Source organism: Bombyx mori, chromosome 5 (genome assembly GCF_030269925.1).
Source record: "Bombyx mori chromosome 5, ASM3026992v2".
Taxonomy (NCBI): Eukaryota; Metazoa; Arthropoda; class Insecta; order Lepidoptera; family Bombycidae; genus Bombyx; species Bombyx mori.
The window spans coordinates 10571317-10596233 of NC_085111.1; the positions used below are offsets into that span (position 1 = coordinate 10571317).

Genomic DNA, 24917 nt, shown 5'->3' on the forward strand with positions numbered 1-24917 from the left:
TATTCCAGAATTATGAGAGAATATAAGTACGTATCAGTGAGAAGAGTGCTTGAAGGATATTAAATACGTCCCAGCGGAGTGGGCGCGACCGGGCGGGCTGGCGCTAAGGCTGGCGGTAGATTTCCCGCGGGAGCACGTTAATTTTCTGCCGCCTTGAGCATACTGCCCTCCGGGGGCACGCTACCTTTCGCGTAGCCATTCAAACTGAAGGTGTTGTTCCGGTAACGCCGCGGACTGATGCCAATATGCCTCTCTAGAGGAAAGTTTTTCTCGTAGAAGCGAATAAATGTTACAAAGCGCGTACCTCGGCTCTGTAACGTGTTCTCTTTGGACTTTTCTAGTTGCTTCTAATTTTCAAAATTATAATTATTACCTTAGTAAAAATTAAACTACTTTTACGTTTGTTTGATGATAGAGTAAATACATATAAGCTTTCTATGTCCATTAATCCATAACATAAATCCCGCCATCTTAATAAATAAGATAGAAATCTCTTTTACACTGGTACACAAACTGAAACATAAGATTAATCCGAACCATTCCAAACACAAATACGCTAATTAGTGTTATTCATGGAAGCTTGCACCACAACATTTAATTGAGAGGCGCGAATCATTCTAATGCCCAAAAAACGCCTCTTTCTTTAATAATTAAAATCAAACTAAAAAACCTTCGTATGGCCTATTCTATTCCATTAATAAAAATTGTATATTATGGTGTAAAATTAAGTTGGTAAGAGAGTGCTAACTATGAATGTGGAAGGATATAGAGGAAGAGGTAGACCTAAGAAGAAATGGATGGATTGTGTGAAAGACGATATGGGTAAGAGGGGAGTGAGCGAAGAAATGGTATATGATAGAAGAGTATGGAAGGAGAAAACATGTTGCGCCGACCCCAGGTGACTGGGAGAAGGGCAGGATAATGATGAATGATGATGATGTATATTATGGTGTAGCAGTTCCAATGGTGTCTTATAATGCAATAGCAATCATTTCTAGTATTACCAACACGTGTAGCATGTAAGTAATAGCGCAGCTTTAGACTACACAATAAAAGTTATCTAAGTACCGAATTAATACATCCTACAAAGAGCGACCTTACATGAGTTGGATTCACGAGCAATATTTGCACGATTAGAATAGAAACTCTTCCAAAATATCACCAATAAAATAATTTGGTACATTTTAATCAAATACTCGTATAATCTAAACTTTCTAAATTAAATGACTGAAAAAAGCCGTTTCTATACTATTTTCTATTCTATATATATTGTGGCAGGGTAGTGGTGTAAGTTTTTTATTTTTTTTTATTGCCCTTGTAGGCAGACGAGCATACGGCCCACCTGATGGTGAGTGGTTAGCGTCGCCCGTAGACTTCAACAATGCCAAGGGCAGAGCCAAGCCGCTGCCTAAAAAAGTACTCGTAATGTAAGATCGCACGGATTGGTACTGTCAAATCTCCAAACTAATTGAACTAAGATCAAATGTCGGAATGTGGGCGGACGCACCCACGTTGACATTATAATATATTAATATTAACCGTCAAGTCACACACGGTCATCTAGCCCCGAACTAGGTGTCGCTGCACTGCGGGTACCAGAAACTGATATACATAAAATATGTTTAAATATATACATATATAGATTTTAAAGACAAACATCACGGTAACGATTTTAAACAGCACAGTAGGCAGCGGCTTGGCTCTGCTTCTGGCATTGCTGGAGTCCACGGGCGACGGTAACCACTCACCATCAGGTGGACCCTATGCTCGTCTGCCTACAAGGGCAATAAAAAAACCAATTCAGCAGACGAACGTTTGCTCGATGTGGAAATCGAACCTACGACCCTCGGACCAATAGTCAGGGGAGCTAACTAATGCACCACCGAATCAGCTAGTCGCGTTATGACATCTATAATCCCCGTTTGACACTAGGAACAGTAAAATTCATCCATACATAAAGTAGTACAGTAGCCAATCTTTAAATTGAACTAAATAGCTAACTTCAAAATAAACACGCAAATGTGTGTGCTTAGTTAGACTGGAAGCGTAGCTAAGCTCGTGTATAGCAATCAGTTTGTCTGCCCCTAGAGAACGTATTAATCACGGTCATATCCCGCCCGACCGTGCTACGGACCAACTATAATACAACTAAGTAACGCAAATTAAACAAGAAATACTTCAAAAATATTAAATATCATTTAATTCAAACCACTTCACATATTTCTTAACGTAAAGTAACTTTAAATTAATACAAAAAAATAACAACTTCTGAAACTCTTTAACGATTTAAATGATGGAAATATCAAAATTATGGGTCAAATGTAAAATGATGTAAGTTCTTAAAAATTAGATACAATGTCGTGATAATATAAAAGCTGGATTTCGCTGTTGAACAATGAAAACTTTGCATAAGCATAGCATAACATAAGTACGTCAAGCAAACGAGTATAGCTGTACAATGATGTCTTAGGTAGATGTGTGCGCGCGGGTCGAGAATCCTCAAGGGACGGAAGGAAGTGTGGCCGGAGCGATGCCACCTGGGACCTCGACGGTGGGGGGATTGAACGTACATTAGACAAGTAACAGACACAGACGATGGAAGATTTCGGGCACCGACACCGAATAAAATAAACCAACACCGTTTGTTTTATTGCAGCGTGAATTAAAATCTAATCCCGGGCGTAAACTGCGTACACTTTCAGTAATTAAACATTAAAACAGCGGTGGCCTCAGGTCGTGGGTCATCCCTAGCGACTACTGATAATATCTAAATGCCTAATGGCTGCTGGGCCTGTGACGAATGTATTGGCCCTGTCGCCCCCCGCGCCCGCCTGTTTCTCCACTATGTGATAATTCCAAACGCTGCGGCCGCGCCACCTGGGATCACACAGAGCCGGATTGCTTATTTTCGTATATTTTACAAAAAAAACAATATTTCAGCATATCAATCAGCAAGCAATAATATCAAATTCTTAACTGAGCTAAACTCTAGTTCTTCTAGTTTTACTCAGTTACAATTAGTTATGGATATTACACTTAGCAATCAGTAAGCAATAATATAAAATTCTAAATTAAACTCTAATTCTTCTAGTGTTACTCAGTTACAATTAGCAATGGGTATTACTCCTAGCAATCAACAAGCAATAATGTAAAATTATAAACTGAACTCTATGTCTTCTAGTGTTGCTCAATATTGTAATTAGCAACGGAAATTACTCCTTGATTCTCTGTTCAAATTGACATCGAATGTTAACTCGACTTGTAGAAGTTCGCTAACAATTTCGCATTGTTGACACAGCAACAACGAGGCATGCAGACCGGCGTGGTCGAGCACGCATTTCGGCGCCGCACGGAATTCCGAATGCACCCCCGACCCTCCATCGAACATTGGCATTTAATTAGCCACGTGCCTGTTTCCTGGCCATAGACGATCCGACGCCCGAGCAACATAGCTCGCATTGTTGACCGTCTAAGTTAACAAAATAACTTGCAAATGTTTAGCGTTATCGGATTGAGATAAGTATAACGAGGAACACGATCGATTATTATTCTGAAATCGATATTACTTGAGTTATGTAATCAAACTAAATTTTGTTGTTGTTTTTTTCAATAGTTTATATGGAAATGAATATTTTTTGAAAAAAACTGCGGTGAGTTCGGTCCCGTTGGTGACGTCCCACGGGAGCGAGCCCGCGCGCCCAACTTCAGGCTCAGCGGCATCGCGCCCCCGCTCTCCTCCCCCTTCGCCTCCGCAGAGAATACATTTACGCAACTCTCGTGTTGGCCTAACAACGCTCTGCGACAACGGCAAACATTCACTGGAAAAAATTACTCATTTTCCAATAGGTCTTTGTTCGAAACAAAGGTATCACAAAATCCATTGCCGAGTTAAAGTATGTACTTTCTTCCAACTGAATACAGCCTATAATGATTTGAAACAATAAGTTACGTGTACAGTTAAAATTCGTGTTTTACTATTTTCCTACAACGTGTTTCTATATTTGATTTCAAGATATTAAATTTTACACTGCTGTAAAATTTAAATATATGTGCATATACATGTACAGCACTACGGTTTTACATGTGTGTACTAATTAGGTAATCACGGAGGCTCTTCGTACGATGCACAAATTTTCGTTAGTACTATCGACAGTCCTCGATTCGAAAAATATTTACCGTCCATTTTAAAAACCTATGAATAATCAAACTTTATGAATTTTTACAGCATCGAAGTATACACAGTATCCAAAAGTCAAACTAACAAACAAATTCCAGTCATAAGATAAGCAGCCTGCAGTGGCTTGTAATCTGCATGGACATAACCATGCCACCAATCTGTATGGCAATAGTAGCGTAAAGTCTGACGCTATGATTATTTCACAAATTACATTAGACCGACCCTAAGACTATGAGTCTGCTGCACGATTAAGCTACAAATCAAATATCCTTTGAAACCTTTTGTAGTTAAAATGATATATTAATCGTCGCATACTTTATTTATTTTCGAAATCCCATTGATCAAACGCTAAAAACGGTTCAATTAACTTTACGAGCTCTATGCATAATATCTAAAACATAGTGCATAGTTTTAGAATTTTGTATATATTAAAAAAAGAAAACTCATCTACATTCGCATCTTTGAGATCTCAAAAGATTTTATCCTTACGACGTAATATAAAATCTAAATTATCTGGGTGGCGTTAAATTAAAACATTAAGGTCACGAATCGTTCCACCGCTCTAAAAACTTCTAAGCTATGAAAGATAAAATACAAGTACTGCAAGACGTCAGACATTTTATTTATAATCTCGGGTGCAGAATTGACTAAGAATTAGCATGTAAATATTTGAGGTCCAAGGAGGCCGGTTGAGATTTATCGCGAACGGCGGGAGATAAGCGAGGATAGGGTCGTAAAGCACCGGGCGGTTCACTGGCGACTCTCAGACTTCCAGCCGTTCACCGCACCACACCCTTTCACCAAGTTGTAAAAAGAGCATTAAACCGCAGTAAAAACGCATCACCCGCGTGCTCGATGTCTCCTCGTTATTTTAGTAGCCTACTTATGAATTTCAATGAAGATTTCGACGTAATGAGACCCGCTCCAGTTTCTTAGTCGCAGTGCTCCGTTATTTCAACATTATCAACTTTGAAGTTATATTACCTAAAGTAAATTATTCATTTGTGAGCGCAGATTAGACACTAAGATATACAGGGTGTCCCGCAAGTACGTAACCCGTCAAACTTACGGGGGGTGTAATGGAAATTCTGCTGTAGAAAGGGAAAAAAACCTAATTTTTTTTCTTAGTATGTTGATTTAAAACTAACGTTTTCTTAATAATTTTGGTTATTTAATGAGATTTCCGAAAACAGGTTTGAATGTTTTTAGAATATGCTGTATTTTTTTTACGCGTTTCAAAGATTTACACTGTAATCGGAACAAAATCACTTTTTTAATCTTCATTCAGTGTTTTTATTCTGATATATAGATGATAGAACTAATCATATTTAGATACCTTCTACAACATCGTCAAAGTGTGTACATACCTACGGACGATCCTGCATGGAGACAATGTATACAAAAGGGTATAATTAGTATTGTAACACGTATGTATTGTACACGTGTGACATTTTGAAATTTCTTACCAGGATCTTCGGTTTCACACTGCTCCGGTGTTCTAGCTTGACTTGCAGCCCCATCATCAGCATCAGAATCTAGGCAAAAGAAAAAGAGTTTACTAAAAATATACTGTTACTTGAAATTCTTCTCAATATCTTTACTTATATATAATATTATATTATAAAGAGGAAAATTTTGTTTGTTTGTTTGTATTGAATAGCCTCCGAAACTACTGAACCGGTTTGAAAAATTATTTCACTGTGGAACCTACACTATTCCCGAGTGACATAGGCTATAATCTTTTTTGAAAAAAATTAGGGATCCTTACTAAAACTCAAATAATGTAATCCAAGGTGTAAAAAAATTACCTAAGATATTCTTTAAATCGCGCGCCCTGCGAAAAGTATTGATGATAGAATAAAATAATGTGCTACGGCTTTGTAGAACACATTATTGTTTACAAAAAGTGTCACGACAGCATATATCTATCTATTATAGTTATGCTGCTATAAGTGTTTTTTTTTTATTTAAAAAAATAAAACAACGTCAAATACCGTTGAAATTTTTGTTAAAAGACGAGCGGAGCCGGAGCGGGCCGCTTGTATAAAATAAATTGGTATGGGTTTATAGTAAATAACCTATATGTCTAGTAGGTAAAGACACAATGGCAAATATTCAATACTCAAAACTAATATTTGTCGAGAACACTATCGAGAATATGATCAAGGTTTGTCTTGTTACGACTCGCTATTATTGAATAGTCACACAAACGTAATTGTTTGTACGAATGAAACTAATCATTCTTATATCTTTTATCTATTAATCTAATAATTATTATGTTTTCGGTCACTTACAATTTCAAATAACGCCATGATTCAAATTTATAACAAGCTTACACATTATTGAGAAATTATAAGGAGACTTCTCTTAAGAATTATCTTAACTTCGATTCGATATGCGATAATCGAAAGATTTGTACGATTTTAGTAATAAATGCAGAGTGAAGGATTTCTGATACATATTATATGTGGCCATGAGGCCGTGAGTGTCGTGCATAGATGTACACAAAACAATATTAATTTGTGTTTAACAACAGTTAAAGCAGATAAAATAAGGCAAAATTTGTCATTGAAACACTTTATTTATGATTGGATTAAAATTTGGTCAAAAATCATTGAGTCAAACCCGAGTGTACTAATTAGCATTTAATTTTGTTGTGTGCTATGAACCCGCTTTACTTGTTCAGTTAGGGATTTTATGTGAAGGTATTTTACGTGTAATGTAAACCATACGAAAATGTGTTAAATGAAAACGGAAAATCAATCTTTCGCAAATTCCATTGCGGATCATTCATTACACATACACACACACACAAAAATAATAAAAACCCTTCGCGGTAACGACGACGTATCCGTCACCTGGGACCTCATATGAAGACGCGGCTGGAGTAAGACGATAATGTAAATGCATTGAATTCAAGAGTTTTTCCCTTCTCTCGGCTTAAAACAATCCTTACGAGAATACATTAGAGCGTACGACAGGGATGTTTTAACAGGCTGGAAAAACGCCTACTAAATAAAACTTTTATTTTAAATATTACATTTATGATAAGTGATTCACATACTTCTTTTTATATTAGGTACAATAAGCAAACAAACCCATAACCCATCAGAGTTAGACAACTAATATTTAGGCGATCTGTCGTCTTGCTTATACAATGATACCGCTACCAGAGCAGAGTTCGTCTATACCATCTAGAACCACTGCATTCATTCACATTGTGTTTCAAAAGATCTTTTCTTTACGTACCATTCAGCTTTAGAATGAACTTCTCCTCTCTGTAATTCCTGAGCGATATGACATGTATTGAGCAGTAGGCAGCGACTTAGCTGTGCCCCTGGCATTGCTGATGTCCATGGGCGACGGTAACCACTCACTGGCAGTAGGACGTATGCTCGTCTGTTACTAAATGCATTATGAAAAATTAGAGCCTGCCATGCCGTTCATATCGTTGTCCACCTTGAAACATTAGAACGCAGACTTAATTGCTATTTCCGCCGTTCAAGCAGTTAAGCGTTCCTCCGTTGCTCCAAGGCAGAGATAAACAAAAGGATGATAACCACACGCATGGGTTTGTAGCAACATAAATACCTGACTAGTACATAAGGCTTTTCATGAAACGACAGTAAGACGAGCCAGACATCGGGTATTGTCATCGAGCGCATGGCACCCACTGCAGACACTTCGGTCGTGCGTCATTCGTTATCTCCAGCTTTGTGTCAGTGTCACGGCACCGCAGCGCACTTGTAATACGAACGTGCGAACTCGTATTTCACGTACATCAACTGCGTCGGACAGACACTTTGTTAAAGCGGCATCATTGGCTGCTGGCTCCGTTCTGAATATGTACATCCAAACATCAACGAGCAGTGCGTAGTTTTTAACTATGGTAATTAGAGTGAGTGATTAAAATTAAAGATTACCTTCAACTGTCCCTTCATTTCGTTCTTGGTCTGCTTCATATTTCCTATTCGACGTATTTTCTTCTGCTTTAGCAGGAAACTGATCAGTGTCCTTTTTTTGATCACCATCAACTGCTCGACCATCCTCACTCCACTCTTCTTCATCCGCTGAAAAATAAAACATTCTAATAATTTTTTTTTTTACTTGTTGTCCGTCTTGTGAGTCCACACGGGTAGGTACTACTACCCTGCTTATTTCTACGTGAAGCAGTAATGCGTTCCAGTTTGAAGGGCGCGGCAGCCGTTGTACTATAAAAACTGAGAAGTTAGAACGCATATCTCAAGTTAGGTAGCGGCATTAACGTTGTAGATGTCTATGGACTCCGGTAACTACTTTACACCAGGTCGGCCTAGAGCTCGTCAACCCAACTAAGCAATAAAAAAAAATTAGTTGACGAAGCCTATACAGAATATTGAACAAACTTTTAGTAGTCTAATGCGTAAGTTACGGTTTACGTAATTTAAAAAACGTAGATATACGGCCCACTACATGAATAGCTACATACTTAATGTATTTTAGCCTCATTCATTCCAATTGGAAATTCCTGTTTTGTTTCAAAGGATTTTCACTCCAAAACTGTGTCCACGTCTTCAACTTTAACAAGAAACTATGTTTAATAGGTGTGCTCAGAACCCCTTACAGGCTGCTATCTACAATTATGATAATGTTATTGTTTTTCCACTTTCAGTAAATGGTCCGGCCGGTCATAATAGTAGCGGAATGTTATACTTGCCCATTTCACGCAAATCAGAATGAACGAGGATGAAAGTAAATCGCAATTTTGTCAAAATTCAACAATAATATTATAGGTAACCAAAAAAGGGTAATTTAGTAATTAAAATTACCTACTTTTAAGGTTATATCGCGGTTTTTATTCTAAATATAGTATTCCTGACCTTTTTTTTATCCTGTCTATGCTGATAGCCTTTAGAGACTATTTCAGCTTCACCTTAGCGTGTAGGTGAGCTCTCGGGGTTCAAACCGGAAGTGTTGCTAACACTGGCCCTAGCAAGAGCAGTGCTTCGCAGAATCTACCACCGGATTTGTACGTAAAATAGTCTATCAAATGTTAAAGGTGTTCTCCTAGCCGTGACATTATTCCGTGGTTCGATCGTGGCAAATATAATTATTTAAACAAAATAAGGACCTATTGTGTTCTCATGAATGGTTTCAACGATGAAGGAACAACATCATGTAATGAACCGAATACGAAGGTCTGTTGCTTTTATTCAAAAAACAAACCTAGTAAATAAATGTTACTGAATGTTTATCTATATATTAATACGTGAAGCAAAAACTTTGTATCCCTTTTTACGAAAATTGCGCGGACGGAGGAGTATGAAATTTTCCACACTTATTAGAGAATATAGAGAAGAAGTGCACAATGCTAATATTTTTTTAAAATAAAGCACCAAAGATACATTAAATCAATAAAGAAAACATTACACACACTACATACCATGTATTTGACGCACACACGCATGCATACTATTTATTGTCAAACTTTGGTTCTTGACGTCTGTTGTCAAATTGAGAATAGATTAAATATTGTTTTTCTTTATTTTTTATAATGTAATCTTGGCGAAATTTGTGATTATAGAAGTATAAAATACTATCATAATAGTGTGCAAACTTACAATTCCAATTAATTATAGTCGAATTTCGACTACTGCGGGACCTCTAGTTTAATTTATTACGCGAAAGCTATCAAATCCACTAGGTTTAATTTCACTAAGAAATTTAACAGTACACAAAACTTTTTATACGCAAATCAAACGTACGTTGATATTTAAGTTTATTTTTTATAGTTAGTAGATAACGCCTAAGCAGTTTGGGTTTGTAGGAAATCCCGGGTAAATCTAGATTTACTTGAACTTCTAGCATTACCCCTTGAGTTTACATGAAAAAAAAAACAAGTGCTATTATTTAAATTGCATTCGTGCTAGCGTAAACTAATAAACCATATTATGTATTTTTAATAATATCAGATCAGTGTTTTTGGTAAAAAAAAATATATATTTGCATGAACGCATAGCTAAACAATAATAAAAAGCTACACAAAAATAACATGGACATAAACTTAACGAGTACAAGCATAGTGAATGCTAATTAGGATAATGTGCGCATCAACGCAGCGTGTAGACAGTTGCCACGAGGTGGATGCGCGTCCTTCGGGACATGAAATCACGGGCTCATCGAGGCCATACACAACTATTGAACGATGTGTTTAGTAAATTAAACGTAGGTATTATTAATATAATAATTACAGAGCCTAATACAAAATTCGTTTACTTCTTTCGAAAACATTCCTGCTTGACTTTTATTTCCAAATATAATTCAAGAACAATCTATGAAGAATCTAAATTTACTGGTGAACTTAAGTTCATGGTATTCCAAAAGTTTGCTTGAACTTTAAAATGAAATAAAATAGGTACTTTAGCACGGTTGTTTCGTTTTAATTTTAAAATTTTAACGATGACATTCTGTGTAGACTATATATTTGGTAAAATGGCTGCCGCGACGCCGCTGTAGGTGGCTCATCCCGGTGGACAAATTTTGGACGAAATTTTCGTAATCATTCGTATCGTGAGTTGTGTTGACCCATCGAGCGGCAAACGATTGCGGTTTATCTACATACACCAGGGATTTCATATACCTACACTGAATATAATCGAGTAATGTTAAGTCACACTATCTCGGTGACGAATTGATAGCCATCACGCGAGATAGCGAAACACTTGAAACTTTCATCCAATAAATTCAATGCTGACCGTGCAGTATAGGCAGTAGTATAATCGTGTATAATTACGGGAAATCAAATACCGGACACAAAAATAATTCAACACATTATTCATTTTAAAATTGGTTTTAAGCTCTGACGAACCAGAATGGAAGAATCGACCACTTCTTTAGATTTAATGGTGCGTACATCACTACATATTATCACGTAAACATACTGACAATGTGTGGGTGTGGATGGCGTGATTTAGGCACGTTGGGTGCCCCTATATGACACACCTACCAACAGTCTGGATAAAACCGCATAACAATAGCATTTTACAATTAGTTAATTACATTTATATTCTTTTGGCATAGAAGAACTTAAGCCTGCTACTGAACCCTTGGATATCACTGCGCGATATAGCAATTATTCCAATTGGTCTAACGGTAACACATGATAAATAAATTTGAAATAATTACTGTTTGAAGAATTAGAGGAAGAGATAGGAAGGAAAGATAAGTTGTTGATTTTGTTACTACACACAGATTATTGTTAGCAGTAGCTCTTCAAGCCCAGGGCCGTACTATTGTGCCTTTGATTTCTACTTGTATTCGACTATTACCATGTAAATTATATATATATCTCTGAACACTAGTTATTGACCTATCATCACCCCATCTCTTAATCTACCCGATGGGCGGCAGTGTTCTTGGCCAATGGCCAACGGTTATTCGCTAGTGGCAGGGCCTATTGTGAGTTCACACGAGTAGGTACCATATTCCTGTCAATTTCGCCGCGCAAATCCATCATGTGTTTCGATTTTAACTATAAGACACCCATAATATATTACAATGGACATTTCGACTTCATGTCCCTGGGTGGATGGTGACATTTACGGTGGTATATTTACGAGTTCATGTGACCACTTTAGATCAAGTAGGCCGTTAATCCATTTACGTTATAATAACTATAAAAAAATCTTGGAGCAGAGAAAAAAAAGGGCACTTCAACGAAATGAAAAAAAAAACACACCGAAACACACGAACGCTTCAAGGAAGAAATAGGATGATGGTACCCTCCCGGGTGGACTTACAAGTAGAACTACTTTCATGGAATTAATTGCACGGGGCTCAAACCGGGAGTGTTGCTAGCACTGTCCCAGGTAAGAGCAGTGCTTCGCAGAATCTACCACCGGATCGGAAACGCGTTTCTGGAGCGAGAAACTCAGAGGGCTGTGTCTGTGGATTAATTCACCCGTCGAGCCCTTCGTCGCAAGCAACATGTTCGACGAGGACGGTGACCGGAAAAACATGCTACTAGATATGTAAAACCAAACATATTTGTTGACGTTTACAAGACACGAACAATTCAATAATCAGGTACCAATCACAACGATTAGCGAAGGCCTTTCAATAAAACTCAAGATTTTTTTGATATTTTCTTCGGTATTTCGAGTTGTAGACATAACTAAAACTAATTTAACGTTTTTATATCGCTTTTATGGTTGTCGCTTTATAATTTCCAACATTCCGAACATTTTACAGTTCTCGTGATCACGAATGATGATTACAGTAAAGATTATTCGTCGACATTTAAGTATTGTACCAACTTATTTTTCTGTAAAACGCAAGATTAAACTGTAAAAAAGTTTTAATTAGGACGATATTGTAATAGGAGCAAACATTAACAGCTATATTGTTCACTGTGAGAACTAAAACAATTTATACTAGTGTTTCCTAAGCAATAATGCGTTAATTCTTTTAAAAAGTATACATGAATATAAGTTATCTTATACAATATTTAAATATTCTACGAAATAGCTTCTAATTTCTATGAAAATAACGAGACATTGTTCAGGAACTAGGAGCCACTAGAGCTACATCGTAACTACGATAGGCCATCATAACTCTAGATACAATGCGCCGTCCGGGACGCATTCAGCACCAAGGCTCTACACGGCGCTGCAATACAAAATACAATTCAATTTTCTTACTGACCATTTCGATAATACTTGTAACATTCTTAGCAGAATGCTAACGTGGGAGAACTTGAAAATAATAAAAAATGCTTTGACTTGCATTTTTTTTATTGCTTAGATGTGTGGACGAGCTCACAACCCACCTGGTGTTAAGCGGTTACTGGAGTCCACAGACATCTACAACGTAAATGCACCACCCACCTTGAGCTATAATTATTTAATTTGTTTCATTTTAATATAAATGTTTACGGACTAAATTTGGAATTTCAATAAATGCCTTCTTTGCCTACATATTCAATACATTATACATATATTGTATCTTAATATTTTTAAGGGTACTTCTTCTGTGTTTCGTCTTAGTCTTAACCCACTAGATAAATTCGACACGACATATCATCATCATCATCATCTCAGCCTTACTGAATATAGGCCTCTCCAATTGATGTCCAATGCGGCCGGATTGCCATATGCATCTAACGTGACCCAGCGATTTTTACTAGGTCGACGTTCCATCTGGTAGGCATAACATAACGCACAGCATGTATGTGTGTTTAATTCTACAAAATGCTGATCGCTTGCCTAACATCCTTCGACGGAATGGTCAACCTTAGGTAAGAATTATGTATAAGCCAGGTGAAGAGTCTGTCAGATAGTTTACTTTGAGAATAAAGTAAGTATTTAAAACAATTTTTTTTGTAGCTTAGATGAGTGGACGAGCTCACAGCCCATCTGGTGTTAAGTGGATACTGGAGCCCATAGACATCTACAACGTAAATGTGCCACCCACTTTGAGATATAAGTTCTTAGGTCTCAAGTATAGTTCCAACGGCTGCCCCACCCTTCAAACCGAAACGCATTACTGCTTCACGGCAGAAATAGGCAGGGTGGTGGTACCTACCCGTGCGGACTCCCAAGAGGTCCTACCACCAGTAATATTATTATATCAAAGTATATTAAAGTGGTTGCACTAGTGGCACGACGAGACAGAGCTCGCTTACCCGTCTGATTAACTGCTACAGGGAAGACTGTCTCATATGTAATATTTTATGTACTTACATATCACAGAAGCTACTTGCCAAAACATTATTCATGAAGAAATTTCTTTTCAAATAACTTTCTCTACATAAAATTTATAGTTGAACAAGCGGCCCGCTCCGGCTTCGCTCGGGTCTTTAACAAAATTTTCAACGATATTTGACTTTGTTTTATTTTTTTTAATAAAAGAACACCTGTTGCGGCATAACTATAATAGTTAAGCATATTATGCTGTCGCGACACTTTTTGTAAATAATAATATGTTCTACAAAGTCGTAGTACATTAAATCATTCTATCATCAATCGTTTTTCGCAAGGCACGCGATGTAAAGAATATTTCAGGTAATTTTTTTACACCTTGGGTTACAGTATTGGAGTTTTAGTAAGGATCACTATTTTTTTTCAAAAAAAATATATAGCCTATGTCACTCGGGAATAGTGTAGCTTCCAAACAGTGAAAGAATTTTTCAAATCGGTTCAGTAGTTTGGAAGCCTATTCGAAACAAACAAACAAACAAATCTTTCCTCTTTATAATATTATAAGTAATAAGTATTAAGTATAGACAACATTTTAAAATTTTGAATTTATAATTGAATCGTGGCATGTCAGAAAAATAATTATATTGAACAAGTTCAAACTAATCAGCAATAGAAAGTAGTTAACGTATACTCAATAACTTTGATTAAGGACGTAGCGAAGCACAGAGGAATAATAACACAATCCCTATCTCCGGCCAAGTCATTGTAGTTTCGCTCAGTTGTATATCCTTGGAAACTGTAATTTTAATGTGTTCGGAGGCGTTAGTATGATACCGAATGGGAATAGCTGAGTGTCGGTAGTCCCGGTGGTGGTGGAGGACCGCGCCGCCGAGACCACGCCAGCCTCGACATCGTTAACTAATGTACTCGAGATACAGACGCTTATTGTTTGTATTCCAATTCCTTTTTACTGTTTAATACTGAATTCTTCTTTTTTACTACATATTGGTAATAATGCAATATGTATTACGATCGATTTTTTGGTTCTTGATTTTTTTTTTTGCTCATAACATTTGTCTTAGAACATTTAATTACAATTCCGTAGCCGTACGTACACAATTGTTTCGATTCATCTAGAATGCGGGCGAGAAAACAGGCTTATGTGGCTTAAATACCGTTTTGTACAAAGCAGTAATCGAAACACTACCCGCAGTCACTACGATGTGAAGGTAGCAACAACTGAAGAGGTTATCCTACACTCGAAATTTCAGAAACATATATGTAGATACCAAATTATGTTCAAATCTTTTCAATGACCCCAACAATTCGATGACAATTTGAATTTTAGTCAAATTTATCAATTTATCAAAAAATCTTCTCCAAGTACCGAATATTAACTACCTACTATTAACGAGAGGAGCCTTTAGTTCATATTTAAGTCAGTCGTAATAAATAAATAAAACATTATTACAACGAGAATTTGATGGTTTTAGATAATAACTAATTATTCACTTTTACTTCATCGTCACATAATTGATAATCTTTTTATTATTTATCAATTAAAAGTGTACCGTCTAAGCATTTTTTCCCTGAGAGACAGTAGGGAAGGGTGTGGTGCGCGCGCGGGTGGGTAGGGATACCCTTGGGAGCGGGCGGCACGCGGCTGCCTGGGCCAAGTCCCACGGGACGCGGCGTGGGCGGCGGGCGAGAACTTCACATCCACTGGGACTAGCTTCCCCCCACACCCTGATACCGAACCAACAGATACTATATTTTTAACTGATATTTCACTGGTGACTTGGTTTAAAATATTCACATAAAGACCAATTGTTTTTTACACTATTGAATAGTGAATGTAAATCGTTTATTTTCAACTATTATCAAAGCTTCATTTTTACTAACATAGATCAAATAGATGACTAAATGAGGACACATCCCATTATTTTTTATTAGTTACATTGTTATTGACTTGTTTCTTTTTATATTTTAATTTTTGATAGATTTTAGGTAGATCTTGAAAACAAATTCCAAATATTTAATAGATATTGTATAGATCATGACAAATGTCTAATATATATATATATATATATATATATATGTATATACTTTTTTTTTTTATTGCCCTTTTAGGCAGACGAGCATACGGCCCATTTGATGGTGAGTGGTTACCGTCGCCCATGGACTTCAGCAATGCCAGGGGCAGAGCCAAGCCGCTGCCTACCTTTAAAATAATTGGATCATACAGAGCAACAATATTCAACTAACTAAGCATCAAAAGAAATAACTATTGGTAAATGTTATTAGTAGGTTACATTACACGTAAAAATCACTTCTATTTTACGTAAATAACGAGATAATTTTATGCAGAATACTGATCCACATCAACCATCGTATCATTGTTTCTTTTCTTCATAGATTTTTTGCGCGAAAACACGTGAGTGATTTACCGTTGCCGCAAGGGAATGTAGAGGGAATTCTTCACCGTGTTAGCAGATTGCATTAATGTTTTATTTTATAAACGTATATTTACGTTCATAAAACGTTAAGATTTTATTTTACAGCTCATAATTATTAACGAATTTTATTTTTTGTTAAAAAAATCATTTCAATTGTAAATCAATAAACTAACGCACAATACAAACACAAATGACATTCGTACGATAAATTAATGATTGATAAAGTTTTTAACTGCTAATACGGGCAGATGAATTCACAGTACACTGAATGTTAAGAGATTACCGATTCGCCACAAAAACCAAAACGGGAATGTCTTAATACATAACATTGTAGTCTTCATTATCTTAGTACATTTGTTATAAACTATGTCATACATTAATTATTGCTTCCAAAAACAAGTTCATTTTATGTTTGGTGATATAAACCTTTATTCCTTTTAATACTTTCTGCCTTTTTCTAGGGTTTGAAAGAAAACTTCTGGAGTCAGTATTTTCTATCAAAACACAACAAAAACGTATTTTGTACAATTTTTTTTTGTGTACAAATACAATGAGGAAATTAGAATATATAGATTTTCAAAAACCCCTTTAGTTCAATGAAGAAATTTGTTCTAGATATAAGTTTAAAGTGGATTCCACTTTGGATTAAAAAGTGGATACTTCATTTGAATCGATATAAACTAAATAATCCTATTTAAACGGATTAAGAATTAGATTTAGAAAGAGAAAAAGGGAAACTAAGAAAAAAGAACTGGGAGAGAGAAAACGCTAAAAAAATCAACAGATAATATTTACAACAGAAACTACACAGAAACGACTTACAACAGAAGTTATCTAACAACCAATTTCCTGTAAAGTTACATACTACAGACATAATAATAAACTACATTAATTCCATTAATTAGATAGGTCTTTGATAACTGGATGGTTGGATGAGAGGTCAACATCAACGTAAAACTGTTATGATATGACTTTAGCGTATTTCCCAGAGCGCAGGGGAGGTGCGCGCCACCCAGGGGAAATTTCCCGGCTACTCTCTACGGAGTCTCTACAAGTTTTATGGTCGTGCTACACTGAGGGCTGCCACGTAGTCATGCCAAGCATCTTAACGTAAATGACAATAGCTTGCATGAAAGGATAATCAAAATTATAATATATTTTTTTCAAGACACTTAAAAAAAAACGTTTCCTTTCGAAGCAATACAGTGAAAAAGTTACTAAGCGGACAACCCTACTCAGTGTCTACACCCCTGATTGCCATTAACTTCTTATCGTCACATGGTACAGACAACGAAGGGAAGAAAGTGTACAGGTACCAATTATTTTTCAATAGGCTCTTATATCTAATACAAGTTACCTTAGTATTTTCTTAGGCCTTGTATTTTACAATTACTATATGGATATTATATATTTCATTAAGAAAAGAGTCCTTCTAGATTTTAGGAATTTTTGCTTTATCAAATTTTTCCGGTACCTAACGCTAAGCATAGGAATTGTTTTAAATTAATTGATTGTATTTAGTACTCAATAAAAGGCCGGTCAAAACAATTCACTGCCTCTTTCTCCACTGCTTACTAACAGATTCTGTTTTGTTTAATTTTGAAATTTTGGAACGACTTTTTTTCCACATTTTCAAGAATATATGTAAAAAAAGTTATCATATTTTTTTATTGCTTAGATGGATAGACGAGCTGAGAGCCCACCTGGTGTTAAGCGGTTACTGGAGCCTATAGAAATCTACAACGAAAATACGCCACCCACCTTCGAGATATAAGTTCTAAGATCTCAGTATATGTAGTTACAATGACTGCCCCGCCCTTCAAACTGAAACGCATTACTGCTTCACGGCAGAAATAGGCAGGGTGGTGGTACCTACCCGCGCGGACTCACAGGAGGTCCTAGCACCAGTGTGAGGTCCTACTACCATGTCTCAAGGTGGGTGACGGAATTTACTTTGTAGATGCATTATTTATTGCCCAGCACTATAGATAATTTGTAAGCTTCAAATTGACTGCGATACTGAATATGTTCAATTTCACCATTATTTTAATTTATCTTGAGACAAAACTGTTCGCAGAATCGTGCTAAAATATACTGCTCAGGTGAGGTGGGTTCAAATGAGGTTGAGTGATATATAAATTCATAAGGACTAGAGGTCCCGCAGTAGTCGAAATTCGACTATAATTAATTGGAATTGTATAATAAATTTGTACACTATTATGATTGATTGAATAAAAATAATAATTATTTAGGTAAAGCTACTTATAAATAGAAAATCTGCGTTAGCTTAACGCCGGTTGGCAGAGCTCCCAGAAGGCTGGCAGCATTTCCACGCTGGATAGCAATGCTAATTCTTTGTGCAAAATACGTACCGGCATTCTGGTCTCCCGAGGTCTCAAAAAGTTTTTTTTAAGGTCCCTAAAAAAGCTTTTAGCAGATGGGCCCCAGGGGCCCAAAGTTTCCACCCCAAACGGAACAAAAATGAAATCTTTAGAGAGATTTTCATATTTCCGTCGTTTGAGGCCTTCAGCCGTTGAAGCAGCGCTGCCAGCGTTAGAATTAGTCCCAGGAAGATGTGTCGGTGCCATGGTATCTACACAAGTCGCATCCCAAACTAGCGACCGACCCATCTTCTAGGGAATTATCGACATACCGTCTGGTCTCTTACCATCGCCTCGCACCAAACCATTCGGTTCTAGAATGGCTGGCACGCCGGTGCTGACAAGGGCCCGACGGATGATGTAATTTATGCTGGCGTGGCGGGATATTCTACCAGCGTTTTTCACGTATGAGAGCCCGTGGTAACCAAAGCGGTCGACAATGTTGCCACACTGGCAGTGATGCTGAACACAGTAAGGTGCCCCCAGGCGAAGACAGGTTGATAAACGAAAGCTATTGTCGGACATTAGAGTGCCGGTGTGAAGTGATGGATGGGCCTGCAACCATAGCCCCGATTCCCATTCTGCAACTGCGAGGAGGCGAGCACGCTCTGTTGAATCTCTACATGAGTCAAGTAAATTTTTACGTATTAATTCACAGAGCGGCTCATCCCACAATCGCTGAGAAGTCGGGACCGTGGGCAGATCAGTATTAGGGCAGGCTAGTAACCACTAATTTTTTGCTTCAGTCATATAAGTGATTTTTGGATCCAATAAAGGCGAAGACAAAATTTTAGAAACGAGTTCGTAAGTACTGTGTACTGAACCAAGAAATGCTGGTAATGCTACACATGAAATTTTGCGGATGCCTAGGCCCCCAAGATTTATCGGGAGAGAAGCTAGGGACCATATTCGGTCGTCCATGTCTACGTTCAAAACCGCGACGAGTGTATCTCTCACTATGTTGTCCAAATCCTGTAAAAGAGTTTTCTGTGTCCAGATTGGACAACACCAGAGGTAGTAGATAAATTTGGGAACGAAAAGGCAGTATCTAATGATGTTGTAAGCCATATGGGTATTAATTTTGAGTAGACGGCCTGAACATGCACTAAAATTTAGGATTATGATTTTATACTTCTATAATCACAAATTTCGCCAAGGCTACACTATAAAAAAATATTAATAAAGACAAACAATATTTAATCTATTCTCAATTTGACCACTGACGTCAAGAACAAAAGTTTGACAATTACCTAATAGTATGCATGCATGTGTGCGTCAAATACATGGTATGTAGTGTGTGTAATGTTTTCTTTATTGATTTAATGTATTGCATGTATTGCATTATTTAAAAAAAAAATTAATATTGTGCACTTGTTCTCTGTATTCTCTATAAGTGTGGAAAATTTCATACTCCTCCGTCCGCGCAATTTTCGTAAAAAGGGATACAAAGTTTTTGCTCCACGTATTAATATATAGATAGTGTAGATATTTTCGTTTCACTTGGTGGTGTATTGCAATTAATTAAATAGATTATGTCATCTTAAATGCGAAATAAAGGAAGTTAAAAGATCACAATAAAAATGCATGAATGTTTTATTTGAAGTAAAAAGCTTCGAACGGACATAATTGTAAGCCTTTTGAAAAGGGTTAAGTCAATTTGGCTTTGAATGTCAACTTTTTACTAGGATTATGTTATTTGCGATTTTGTGAAACCAGTCTTCAACATTAGGTACATTCCGTACAAGTATAAATTTTTTTTTTGGCCTACTATGCGTTATTATATTTTATTATTAGGTACCTACTGTTTCACTGTTGCATTGTTTTTTTAGGGAAATTTGTAGAATAATGAACTTAAATATTTATAATCTATATCTATACTAATATTATAAAGAGGAAAGATTTGTTTGTTTGTTTGTTTCGAATAGGCTCCGAAACTACTGGACCGATTTGAAAAATTCTTTTTCCATTAGAAGCCGACATTGTCCCTGATGAACATAGGCTACTTTTTTTTATTATTTTTTATTTTTTTTTTTTGGTTTCATTTGTGTTTTAATGTTTCCGAAGCGAAGCGAGGGCGGGTCGCTAGTGAAGAATAAACTACAGTGCAACGAATATGTACTTGCACAGACTATACTATCGTTTTGTAATATTAAGTTGTAGTCTTTCAGTATGGTATGTAGTACCATAATCATTTTGTAGAATTTGTACATGTCATTCTCATGTTAAAAGAAACTTAATTTTATTGACGCCGCGACGTTGTAGGATTGTTCTCTTTTTGGTCGCACTCTTTATTTCAATTCCATCGTTCATAATGGGTGGACGAGCTTTCACACCAGGTGGGATGAAAGCTCGCCCACCCATCTCATCAATAAAAAGCAAATAATAATAATAATAGAAACATAATTTCTAAGGTCTCACTTTTATACTACGTTCAAAACAAAATGCCAGGCCAGTCTCCTCCACTCGACCATAGGGTGGCGCAGAAGCAGTAGAACCCCGATCACCCTCTTCGGCCAACCTATTCCCTGGGCCACCTGAGAGTCACCTTGGATGCGTCCATGACAAGTCCGCGACCGTGCCGCGTTTATTCTTGGTAGACTCTATCCCATGATCTGTAAGCGGAGTAAAATGTCCCTTCGGAACAAGGTGCACTTTACAAAACTTGCATAAGGCCCGCCATGACTTACGCGAGTGTAGTGTTCGCGCACGCGGCCCGCTCACGCGTAGACACTCTCCAAACCCTACAATTAACTTAACTTTTGTATAAAATAAACTTAAAACAAACAAAAGGAATCCGTCCGACGGGGGACACATCAAAGGAAAAACAAAATTGTTATTTTTATTTAATTCCAAGCATTTTCATATTTATCAACCTTTTAAACCTACCCTGGACTTCCACAAATAATTTAAGACCAAAATTAGCCAAATCGGTCCAGCCGCTCTCGAGTTTTAGCGAGACTAACGAACAGCAATTCATTTTTATATATATAGAGGATAGAAGATAGAAGAAGAAGATAGATAATCGGTATCTAATTATTTGTAATTTTATTCGTTTTGCACTTTAATAGCTGTAATGGTTTTTATCTTGATGACACGTTTCCAATTATTTTAGGCAGGCTGACGATGAACGGTGTTGGCGTGAACAATTCAAGATAGGGTAATTCGTTTTTATTGTGTACCAGGGACAGTGAAGGATTAACATTTTCACTGAACATAAAATTTTAATTCCTCCGCATGAGGGACAACGAACTGAAATTGATGTATTATTGGACCCGTGTGAGACTGCTCCCAGCACAATATACATTTTTGAATAATTCATTTCATAAATAATCCAAATTCTCTAACAATTACTTTAAGCGGTAGGCAGCGGCTTGGCTCTGCCCCTGGCATTGCTGAAGTCCATGGGCGACGGTAACCACTCAACATCAGGTGGGCCGTATGCTCGTCTGCCTACAAGGGCAATAAAATAATAATTACTTACTGAAATTAAACTCCATACAATTTAGAAAAAGAAACATACTACATTATACACCATTCGTGTTTTTCATATTGCGATCAGCAAAGCTCTCTGCAACAATGCTTGTGACGTTACACCTGGTATAAGAAGCAGAAAGCTGGTATTGCATTAGACATCCCCAGAGCTAGTCAGAGAGTCGCAGCATCCTCGCGCTAGTCCCCGTGGACGCATTACGAAAGTACTAGACGCCACCAGATCGATCCATAAACTTACTCTATTAGGTACATAGCAGTTCGTTCAACATTGTTTCACGCTTCTTCTTACCCAGTGGACTACATTATTCGTTGTAATCGAAAGTTAGTTAAATGAATAAAGACCCAAAACACATTTTAGAAATAATTGATCACCTTTAATCATTTTCGGTTTTTGTAATAATTTATTATCGACTAAGTATTGAAAGTTACCAAAAACACGTCATTATTTATGCGACTTAGTATAATAATGGAAGAACATTGAAAAAATTATTCAAATCAATTCAAATCAAATAAGACTATGAAATATTTTACATTAAAAAGCTGTACGGATGCTGATATAACTGAAATTACTTTTAATTATGTAGATTAAAGACACGTTTATATATGAATTAGAATGTAACTAACAATGCGTTTCATCTCTTTTTTATTCTGCAATACTGGTCAGGATATTAGAACCAAAAAAAAATATCGACATAGATTTTTAATACGTGTAAATTTTCAAAATATGTAATAGAAAATCTTGTAATTAGTGAAATCGACGTTCAAAGATTCCGTTATCCGTTACATGGATACACACTAAGCTATAATAATAAAAGCGTGTTAGCAATAAATAGCTGTTAGGCCCTTCAATTATTTTACTTGTTAAGTAATTCACGTTGCTTATTCACAACAAATGAGGTTGTGGAATAGGTGAATTATGGGCAGTATGCGACAGTCCAAAGCGCTTTAGACGCGACCACGGACAGTCACTGATAAAATGCAGATATTAGGGCGCCGTGACCGCAGCTGGCGAAGCTCGCTCATCACCCATATGTCGCCCCAACACTCACATCCAACCGTTTATTCACTCCGACCGTGTTCATTTACAGTGCAAGCAATCCATTCACGCAATAATCTGGGCAATTATTTTCACGACGCGGGGCAAATAGTGGGATCAAAGTTATGAAGCGTTCAGTCAGGTTTGCTTAAAGAATTTTTCAAAGCGTTTAAAGAATTCTTCAAAGTGGAAAAAACTGTTGCCAAAAATTTGAAACACCAAAACTCCTCAATCGATACTACGACCAATGAATTGAATGAATTGATTATAGGTTTTTTTTTTATTGGCCATTAAATGAAAAAAGAAGGAAAAAGTTTGACAAACAGAGAAAAAAGGTACTGAACTTTTTTTTTTATAAGTTCTCACAAATTTTATATAGATATTATTTTATTTTATCTCACCCAACAATTAGTAACGTAATTTAATATTGTTTTTTTTTTCATTCCGTATTTGTCATTTTATTCAGTTTCATTCTATAATCAATTTCAATTTCGTAATCAGTTCCATTTCACTTATAATTTCAGGATTACGGTTTCGTATATAAAAGCAACATGGAAGTTAATTAAGGCTTCTTTTTTTCTAACTATGCTGATAGCCTTGAGAGGATATTTCAGCTTCGCTTTGACGTGTAGGTGAGCTCACGGGGCTCAAACCGGAAGTGTTGCTAACACTGGCCCTAGCAAGAGCAGTCCTTCGCTAACTGAATAACTGCTAACTACTTGTGTGGAATAACACTTTATATCGGGTGGAGGAGACGATATTCGTTATAAAAAATCTCGTCTACATCTCGTCTACAAGCATTACTGCTTCACGGCAGAAATAGGCAGGGCGGTGGTACCTACCCGTACGGACTCACAAGAGATCCTACCACCAGTAATTACGCAAATTATAATTTTGCGGGTTTCATTTTTATTACACGATGTTATTCCTTCACCGTGGAAGTCAATCGTGAACATTTGTTGAGTACGTAATTGATTACAAAAATTGGTAGCCGCCTGGGATTCGAACACCGGTGCATCGCTCAACACGAATGCACCGGACGTCTTATCCTTTAGGCCACGACGACTTCACAGTCGTCTTTATTTTTTAAAAGCTTCAAAATTAATACCAAAAATCTTTCCTGGGATTCGAACACCGGTGCATCGCTCAACACGAATGCACCGGACGTCTTATCCTTTAGGCCACGACGACTTCACAGTCGTCTTTATTTTTTAAAAGCTTAAAAATTAATACCAAAAATCTTTATAGGACGTAAACTCTTTTTATTTGCTACAATCAATTATATTGAAACGATTCCCAATATTCTGCTCCAAACTAATCTCTGTCTATCTGCGAAAATCACATTAATATCTGTTCAGTATATCCGGAGAAAGAAAAACAAATATTTTTACCAGAAAATAATTTTAAACAATAGCCCATTTATGTTTATTCTTCTTTAGTGACCCCCTTTCTATTTCTATTTAAATTACATTTACATAATAAAGGTTGTATATCGATTTTAGGTGAAATCTGTGATTTTTTTACGGTAGTTGATTTTAGTTGAATTTTATTTTATTTCCGTTGTAGGCAGGCTAGCATACGGCTCACCCGACAACAAGCGGCACTGTCGTTTGTGAACATCCGCATTCCCAGGGGCACAACCAAGTCACTGCCTACCGAAAGTTAACTAATGGTTAATTGCATAATAGGAATATAATT

The 24917-nt window shown here is 36.8% G+C and overlaps 1 protein-coding gene and 1 long non-coding RNA gene across 2 annotated transcripts in view; one reads left to right on the plus strand and one right to left on the minus strand.

Annotated features, from left to right (window-relative positions):
• LOC101739648 (zinc finger protein 521) overlaps window positions 1-24917 on the minus strand; it is a 90079-nt gene that overhangs the window by 64760 nt on the left and 402 nt on the right. The window contains exons 2-3 of the mRNA XM_021350602.3: window positions 8101-8247; window positions 5644-5712 (exon numbers count right to left, since the gene is read on the minus strand). Of these exons, the coding sequence (XP_021206277.1) occupies window positions 5644-5712; window positions 8101-8247 (216 nt within the window). The remainder of the gene's footprint in view (window positions 1-5643; window positions 5713-8100; window positions 8248-24917) is intronic.
• On the plus strand, window positions 7918-9000 carry LOC134198928 (uncharacterized). Its single transcript, XR_009973216.1, has 2 exons — window positions 7918-8075; window positions 8829-9000. It is a non-coding gene; the product is annotated as an uncharacterized LOC134198928 (long non-coding RNA).